At 41.4% G+C, this 9,503-nt stretch overlaps 1 protein-coding gene across 7 annotated transcripts in view; it reads right to left on the reverse strand.

Annotated features, from left to right (window-relative positions):
• Window positions 1-9,418, reverse strand: part of KDM1B (lysine demethylase 1B) — a 55,840-nt gene extending 46,422 nt beyond the window's left edge. For 2 of the 7 annotated variants that reach the window (XM_049716359.1, XM_033434834.2), the window contains exons 1-7: window positions 9,261-9,417; window positions 8,900-8,943; window positions 7,572-7,610; window positions 5,639-5,738; window positions 4,662-4,789; window positions 3,474-3,563; window positions 2,820-2,931 (exon numbers count right to left, since the gene is read on the reverse strand). In XM_049716359.1, coding sequence (XP_049572316.1) covers window positions 2,820-2,931; window positions 3,474-3,563; window positions 4,662-4,789; window positions 5,639-5,725 — 417 coding nt within the window. In that variant the 5' untranslated portion in view covers window positions 5,726-5,738; window positions 7,572-7,610; window positions 8,900-8,943; window positions 9,261-9,417. Of the gene's footprint in view, window positions 1-2,819; window positions 2,932-3,473; window positions 3,564-4,661; window positions 4,790-5,638; window positions 5,739-7,571; window positions 7,611-7,761; window positions 7,832-8,586; window positions 8,944-9,260 lie in introns of those variants that run through there. The other 5 variants (XM_033434836.2, XM_049716358.1, XM_033434839.2 and 2 more) reach the window with 5 other exon arrangements.
• Window positions 9,419-9,503: the final 85 nt, after the last annotated feature.

Consider the following 9,503-nt stretch of genomic DNA (forward strand, 5'->3'; position numbering starts at 1 on the left):
TCTTCTTCACATGATTTGGTCAACAACCATTCAGCACTTCCAAGTAAATACCTTTTCTTCCCCTTGCGCCATCGCCACCCATAAAATCCACTTTTACCCCATCAGTCTAATTTCTGATTCAATACTAGCTCAGGCCCCCAGAAGTGCAAAGGGGATCTTAGTACTGTTGTCAGAATGGCTTTCTAGCTCTAACCTAAGGAAACAGAGTTAAATTTAGTTGCAGGTAGTCAAAAAGTCTCACACTAAAAGCAATGTGGTATCCTGGATTGCATCCTGGAACAGTAAAAAGACACTAATGAAAACACTGAAGAAATCCAAATAAGTCTGTAACATACTTATTAGTACTGTACCAATGTTAAGTTCTTAGTTCAAAATATAATCCTGGTGTGTTAGATGATAACAGTAGGAGAAACTGGGTGAAGGATATACAGGAACTCTGTACTATCCTTGCAAATTTTCTATAAATTTAAAATTTTTCCAAAATAAAAAAGCATGCAGATATCCATCTGCAGAAGAATGAAGTTGGGCCCCTACTTAATACACATACAAAACTTAAAATGGATCAAACACCTTAATGTAAAGAGCTAAAATGATCAACTTCTTAGAAGAAAATATGAGTCAGTCTTCATGACCTCAGATTTGGCGTGGATTCTTAGATAGGACACCAGAAGCACAAGCATCAAAAGAAAAAATGGATAAACTGAACTTCATCAAAATTTAAAACTTCTGTGCACTAAAGGACACTATCAAGAAGTGAAAAGACAACCTAAAGAATAGGAGAAAATATTTGCAAATCACTTATCTGATCAGGGCCCAGTATCTAGAATAGATAAAGAACACTCACCATTCGACCACAAAAAGACAAACAACCCAATTTAAAAATGGGCAAAAGACTTGAATAGACATTTCTCCAAAGAAGATATACAAATGCCAGCAAGCACAGAAAAGATGCATTAGTCATTAGGGAAATGCAAATTAAAACCAGGAGATACCACTTCATGCCCACTAACACAGCTATAATTTTTATTATTTATTTATTTATTTATTTTTGCAGTATGCGGGCCTCTCACTGTTGTGGCCTCTCCCGTCACGGAGCACAGGCTCCGGACACGCAGGCTCAGCGGCTCATGGGCCCAGCTGCTCCGCGGCATGTGGGATCTTCCCGGACCGGGGCACGAACCCGTGTCCCCTGCATCAGCAGGCGGACTCTCAACCACTGCGCCACCGGGGAAGCCTCAAGACAGCTATAATTTAAAAAAATGGTAAACATGAGTTGGTGAGGATGTGGAGAAATCTGAACTCTCATACATTGCTGGTGGGAATGAGAGAGGGTGCAGCAGTTAGCTATGGAAAAGGGTTATCAGTTCCTCGAAAAGTTAAACATAGATTTACTATGATCCAGCAATTTCATTCCTAGGAATGTACCCAGAAGAACTGAAAACAGATGTTCAAAAATATTTGTATACAAATATTCACAGCAGCACTGTTTGCAGTAACTAAAAGGTAGAGATGACCCAAATGTCCATCAACAGATGAAGGGATAAGTAAAATGTGGCACATCCATAGAGTGGAATATTATTCCCCCATGAAAAGGAATGAGGTCCTAATACATGCTACCACAAGGATGATTCTCAAGTGCACTACGTTAAGTGAAAGAAGTCAAATATGAAAGGTCACACACTGCATGATTCCTTAATATAAAATATCTAAAATGGTAAATCCATAAAGACAGAAAGCAGATTAGTGGTTGCCAGGGGCTGGAGGCAGGGAGGAATGGGAGGTGACTGCTGAATGGGCACAGGTTTCCTTTGTGGATGCTGAAAATGTTTTGGAATTAGACAGAGGTGGTGGTTGCACAACATTGTGAATGTACTAAATGCCATTGAGGTGTACACTTTAAAATGGTTAATTTTATGTGAATTTTTTGTGAATTGATAGTTATGTGGGGACTTCCCTGGTGGCTCAGTGGTTAAGAATCTGCCTGCCAAAGCGGAGGACACGGGTTCGAGCCCTGGTCCCGGAAGATCCCACATGCCACGGAGCAACTAAGCCTGTGTGCCACAACTACTGAGCCCAAGTGCCACAACTACTGAGCCTGTGCTCTAGAGCCCATGCTCCACAACAAGAGAAGCCACCGCAGCGAGAAGCACGTGCACTGCAATGAAGAGTAGCCCCCCTCGCCACAACTAGAGAAAGCCCACTTGCAGCAATGAAGACCCAATGCAGCCAAAAATAAATAAATAAATAAAATAAAATTTAAAGTTATGTGAATTTCACTTCAATTAAAAATTTTTTAAGTATGCAGAGAGAAGCTCAAATTACCTGTAATATTAAATAAATTAGCAAATCATTTATTAAATGATGTTATATTTATATTATATATGCAATTGCTAAAATATGTTTTCAAAGAACAGCTAGATAGAAAAATGATATAAAGTTAAATTAATAAAAAAACTCAGTTAGCAAAAACTTACATGCAAAGTATGATTTTAAACCTAATTAGGATTTGTATATAAAGCATAAAATTGTGTTTAAACATACACAGAAAAACATGAATAGAAAAAAGGATGAGAGAGATATGGACCAAACAGCACTGACTATAACCAGTTGGTAATGAGTCTTTAGTTTCTTCTTTACACCATAGGTTGAATTATGTGATTTCTGTACAAAAATCAAAAATGTGATTTGCTTTAACAGTTACAGAAAGAATAAATGTAATAAAAGAAAACTTTCCTAAAAATTGGTATTTTCATCCATTCCTCTTGCATTTAGCTCTACATATCCTTTACAGAACAGTAAAGCGTTGTTATCTTCTTTACCCAGTAGGGAAGCTGCTGGTCTGCCATGAAAGCCTTGGGGCTAGGTTCAGTTTTTCCATTGCTAGTCCATATTTTTTTCCATGTAGTATATTTGTCATATCCATCCTTATGGCTGAAAAAGAATAAAAATAAATATATCAAGCTATAAGTTATTCAGGTTTTCAAAACAGGTGGCAGAAATCTTACATAAAGGACTTAACCAGCCATATTTTAAGGAGGGGGGTAGTTATCATGGCACCCATAAAACAGGTGGCATTCCTATCAGTTTTAGTACTTAAAACTATCAAGAAGGGATGGTTACCTGTCTGTCCAGCACCCTCTAGTTGTCAGCATCCTCCCCCTAATCTTTGCATTCTGCCCCCATGCATTGGCACAGAAGAAGCAGCTCCTAGATTTTTCAGAATTTGCAAACTAAGGAGAATAACTGTCTCACAGCAGATGCTTTTTGAGCGCTGAGTGTGCACACACATAAGTGTACACACATGCAAACTACAGCATCAAAGTCCTGGCCCACCGGTAGTCAGCACAGGTGTGGCTGAAACAGTGGAATAATTCAGTAAGCCTGGGGGCTCAGTCATAACCATCTGACCCCCTCCACCACCCAAGCCACCATCCCTTCCACCACGGAAACCTCAAACAATTATCAGAACAAACCTTCTATAGTAATGGTCAAAGCATTCATTACAGAAATGCTCCCCACAGGAGAGGTGATACCACCGGGATGTGTAGCCATTTTTGGCACATCTGAAAACAGCAAAAACGGGTAGCTTTGGTAATGAATAAACATTTCTTCTCGTTTTGTTTTTTTTTTTTAACATTTATCAAATCGTTTAAAAAAAAATTAATCAAGCACCTCCTAGGAGCCCTTTTGCCTTACCTCCAACAGACAGAATTACAACAACCAGAATTATAACAGGGGAATCCTAACAACCAGATTACAACAAGGGAAATGGAAAGGCCAACTGTTACATAACAGTGTACGGTGAGGACACAGGGACTTAGATCAGTGGTACCCATCAGAAGGGCCTGGGACTTAGCAGTTTTATCAAGACGCCACGGAGTGATGATAGGGTTTTAGACATGAAAGAAGGGATGCCAGTGGCCTTGCTGCATGTGAGTGAAGGAGCGAAGTGCGGTCTTTAGTAATAACATCTGGCCCGATACTAAACAGTGAATGAATCTGGCCAGCTGGAATGGGAGCATCCAGCATGCAATCTAGTAAATACAACCTACCACACAGCTAATCATGTAGTCAAAGAAGGAAATATAATGCCACTATGAACAGTAACACCACCACCTCTTTGTGATTAAAAAAACAAAACAAAAAAACCAAAAACAACAACAAAAAAAAAACCCAGGATATGTTTTCCAGGTTTTACTGAATGTTAACTGAAGATTTTTCTCTGGAAGTAAAAGGTTATGTTTGGGTCATCCTAATAAGAATGGCAAGAGTACAGTTAGCTACACAGCTTTAAGGAGACCTGTATATATCTGTTGGAGGAGAAGGTATGTTATATGAGGGAGAAAAGCAGCACAGGGAAATAAGCATATACTTGTCTCTCCAGGGAGGTCAAGGTTCTCTCTCCTCTGCCCCCACCTCTTACCCCCATCCCATCCTCAAACTGTCCCCCCTGCCATCCCCTACCACCAGAGGTACAGCCATTGTGAATGGGACTGGAGGACACGGATTGGCAGAGTTGGGCGTGCTGTATACAAAATGGACAGACAATGTCTCTGTTGTTGGATAACAAGTATCTCTATGTATCTTCAGGAAGACTATGTTTGAGGATGAAGGCTCTCACCCGCAGGAAGGTGAGGCCAAGACCCGCCATCTAAACAGACCTTTCAGAAGCGCTGGCAAAGCACACGGGACACGCGGCTGTACAGCCGGCTTTTTCGCATTTCCTGTACTTCTTCTCTGACCCACCATCTTCATCCTCGTCTGCCGTCTCTGTGGCCTTTTTCTTCACCTGAGAAAGAACCAGCTGAGGTTAAGAGTACACCGGTAGGGCCAAAGGTAAAGGCGGTGGGAGGTTTACTACTGAAATCACTTCCACGTTAGAAGTTCTAAACGTGAAGATCAACAACATCCTGGCAGTGGGGGAGGGGTTGATGATACAGCCATTTCCCTGAGACTGCACTGTGCAAATAACTCGCTAATTTGCTAGAAATTCAGAACTAGCACTTTGACAACAGCTCTCTGAGTAGAGAACTAAAATGCGTATGAGCTTCTCTTAGGAAAAAGCTGTTTCAACTATACTTCAATAAAAAAATTAAAAAAATTTTAAAAAGCTGTGCCATCAGAAATAAAAGCCACTCTCAAATCAAGATTTTTTTCTTTACTTAGTTATATCCTCTCAGTATTATAGATTTTAAAAACTAGACAAATTCTAGAAAAAGAATTCCATCATTCAATATTTTTCTTTAAAAAAAAAAAAGTCCTACAAGAGAGATGGCAGCAAGTAACCTGCTAACAGCACCCAACCAACTACAAGCTGAGGCCCAAATTCCTATGAATGACACCAAGCGAAGCATGATCTGGCCCCAGCTCATATCCTGGAGGCAACCCTACAGCTGTGATTCTCTGAACACCCCATGCTGATTCCCACTCTGTGCCTTTTATCTCTGCAGTTCCCTCTGCCAGATACACTTTTTTCCTACATTCTATCACTTTATCACACTGATTGTCCCAAGGTGAATTTCTTCACTAGACTGCAAGCCCCTTGAGGGCTGGAATTATATCAACTCTAATTCTTCAGTCCCAATCACAGTAGCCTGTTGTTCAAAACAGGTGCATTGAATGAACAAATGAGTGATACCTGCCTACCGGAGCTCCTCAAAGGAAGGCTATCTGGAGAATGATCAAAAGGTGCTTTTTTCTTTGTCCTCCCCCGTGGGGTTGCCATCGTATCAGAAAATCTGAAAAAAAAAAAAACCAAACAAACATTACATATTAGCATCTGCTAATACTTTCAACACTCTGAAGTCAAGTTATTATGTAATTTAGTTGGTAAGAGTGTATGTTCCGCAGTCAGATGGCCTGAGTGTGAAGCTATTGCTTTCAAGTTACTTAAGCTCGCTAAGACTACACCTCAGTGTCCTCATATATAAAATGGGCACAGCCAGAGTGTACCCTAGCATTGGTGTGAAGATTAAGTAAAATAACTAAATTTAAAGCACCAGGCCTGGTATAAGTACTCAGTAAATGTTATCCATTAGTAGTATGTATATTTACATATAAAAATGTAACCACACGAATGACCGATAAACAACTGACACTACTGTTTATAAAATTCAATGAGTAAAAATATCTCATTTTTGTTTGTAATATTCCTCTCTATCTCACTGCATCTTCTTAGTTCCTGAATTTTGCTCTCTTATTATACTTTAAAAAGAACACTCATTCATTCCTTCTCAATAAAACCCAACAAATAAATCTCAGGCACACTGTCTAGTCACTACTGAATATAGGAATCTGGGTTAGATAGTCACTAATATCTTCCACTGGACAAATTTTATGAGTTCTCAAACTAGTCTAATAACAGCACAGTTAAAGAAACATTAAGAACCAAAAGTCTACAAGAAAAATAATGCATAAAACCATGAATGATTAAGTTATCATATTAATATTTTTTCAATTAAATTTGATAAGGAATGAAAAATGCTTCGCATAAGTACGCAACAGTGTATGGATCCTACAATTATCACACATCTCCTTCCCTGATCCATATTTACTACACACACATACACTTACACAAAACGATAGCATGAGAAATAAACAGGACATACCTATGGATAAGAAAATGGAAAGTGGAAAAGTGTTTTTATCTTAAGATATAAATCCCACATATATGATCTTAATCCTGGGGAAAAGCTTTAAAGGGCCTGTAGTCCTATTGTTTCACTATAAAGTGTAATCCTATTGTTTGCACTAACATTCATAAGCGCATTTTTCATGGATTATTAACATCACGTGTGAAGACTTTCAGTCTGCCATCTATAACAACTTTCAGAAATCTTGACACCGATGTTATGGATGGTTTTTCTTTGACTCAGTCTTCACTTTCTCAAAACCATTATGTTAGCTGTGAACAAATATACCTTACGCATATTTTGAAATGCATTACAGTTCTTTAACCATTAAAAAAAATTGCCATTAGTGCCACAGCACTCATTATGCAGTTGGATAAAGAACTAATGATTTTAAAAGTACTACTGTCTACCTATACTTATACCCAGAGAAGGCTTTCTGGATCACATTTTCAAAATTCTGTCCAATCTAACCAATCTTTTTATGTAAAACATATATCCCACATTATTAATAAAATGGACCATGAATAAAGCATGTGTAAACACGTATACAGTATACATTAAGTATTGCAGCAAAAATATTTGAGTCTAATGTGGGGTTTAGGGACATAAATAAAATCAGGTTCATGCAACATTTGAAAGTGTTACCTGGGCAAGAAAGCACTCTCAAAAGAAAGCTCTCCCAAAAGAAAGCATAGATTCTGGAAATTTCATCAAACATTTTAACCCAACTGTATACTGAAAAACATGTATTTGATTGCAATGAAGAAATATGTAATTCAAGAAATGGTTAACAGGAAATGAAAACATTAGCTATAAAAGCCATAAAGAAATCTGTGTTGTCTGGGAAAAATATGATTGAAGATTTTTAGGGCAGTAATTTTGTCTCAGTTAATTATACAATTAACAGTTATGTACCTTCATCCTTTTTTTGACACTTACTGTAATCTCTGTATTTTCACTGTTGCTGGGTTCTTGGGGCTTAAAATAGAGGAAAAATATTTAAGTTGGAAGGACTACAGTTAATTGTGCTTTTAAATATAGTCTTAGAAATATGATCAAAAGTGTCATTAAAACAAATTAGTTTACTGGAAGTGCTTTCCCACCTGGTTCTTCAAATTAATAAACTCACCTAACGTTAAGTATGATCAATTTGTTTCAGGTTCAATATGACTTTATAGGCATATTTCTTCCTAATTTTAAATTCATAGCTTTGGTTTTCTTTCAATGTGACAAAAGAAAGAAAAAAATGGTTGGGAGGGCATAAATATATAGATGAACATATCAATGTCTAGATTTCTACTTTAATAATTCCCAGGATTTTTTCAGAAGTAGCTTACTCAAAAAGCTTTTTTAAAAGACACAGAATTCATAAAAATATGAATCTAAAGAACTCCAGGTTGGAATAAAAATTTATAGTGGTGTTAGCATAATTTCTCAAAACTGGACAAAATACTAGAAACTTCTTCAGAGACAAAAAGAGCAAAAGTTTCCCTTTGGGCCACCTGAAATTCTACCCACAATAATCAAATTTTCCGAAATATGGATCCAGTTCAATTGCCCGAATGCTTTGTTGACTACTTTCTCTGCGTGGAAGATAATTATTAATGGTCATTTTCTCCTGTACCTCCTGACGAAACCGTCCCTCCCACTCGCTTTCCTTTTACTAAAATAGGTTAAAAAAAAAAAAAAACCAACCAAAGTATAAAAGCCTCGAGTTGTGTGTGCACAGGTGGAGTGACGGATCTCCCCAAAGGGAGTGGTCTATGGACGCCCGTACGCTCTCCCGAGGGAGGGCTGGGCCTCCAGCTGGCTAGGTTCCAGATCACGCAACCCCAACTCATTACAGCTGGGCCTGCCCATTCCTTCCTCTTTCACCTGCCGGCTGCTAGGCTGTTGACTAACAGCTACCGTGATCGGGCCGCCCCCTAGGGGTCCCAGGTCCCGGCGGAGTTACCCCAGCAACCTGGCAATGCAGATCGCGTCTCAACGCGTGGTCGCGGCGCCGCAGTCGAACTAATAACACCTGCGAGGCCGTGCCGGCTCCTCGGCGCCACGCTCTTGGCTGGGAAGAACAGCCAGGGAGTTCCTACTCCCGGACTGTAGGTCCCCCGCCTACTCCCCGCAGCAGGTACTCCCCAGGTGACAGGGCACTGACAGCCCCCAGGAGGGAGCCCCAACGTTCCCTGTGCCAGATGCAGCAGCCACGCTTTCTGAAAAGCTTTCTCGTCTCTTCTCCGAAGTCGAAGCAACAGCCTCTCCGGGCTCACCTTTGCTCTGGAGGCGTGCAAGGAGTCGCGGCGAGAAGGCACCGCTGTACAGAAAGGAAATATTGCGGGGAGGGGGGGTTAGGAGAAACCCGCAGCACCGCGATGAACCGGGGAACCCGGTCGCTGCAACACCCCAGCCCGGGAATTCCCCCTTTCTCAGGCTGGGATCCCCACCTCCCACCCCCTACCAATCCGGGGAAGGAGGTATAGCCCCGAGGGCACCGGTCCGCCTCCCACCCGGGCAAGGAGCGCTGCACAAGGGCAGGAGAGCGTGCACCCCGGCCAAGCTGCTTTGTGCAGAGCTGTCACCCGAAATCCACCGCCGCCCTCACGCCCGCCCCCGGAGCCGCGTGCCCCCCACCTCAGAGCGCAGGCGAGACCTCGCGCGCCGCCCAGAGCTGCGGGCGCCTCTCCGAAGCCGCGCGCCGAGCGCACGAGACTGCAGGATCCGCGCAGCGAGCCGCAGCCCCCGCTCGGCCGCCGCCGCCGCTGCTTCCGCCCCTGTCACGACGTGACCCGGGGTGGGAGGAGCCGGCGGGAAGAGGGAGGAGTAGGGTCCCCGCCTTCGCCTTCGCCGCGCTACTCGCCCCGCCCTGGGCATTTC

The sequence above is a fragment of the Orcinus orca genome, chromosome 10, assembly GCF_937001465.1.
Source record: "Orcinus orca chromosome 10, mOrcOrc1.1, whole genome shotgun sequence".
Taxonomy (NCBI): Eukaryota; Metazoa; Chordata; class Mammalia; order Artiodactyla; family Delphinidae; genus Orcinus; species Orcinus orca.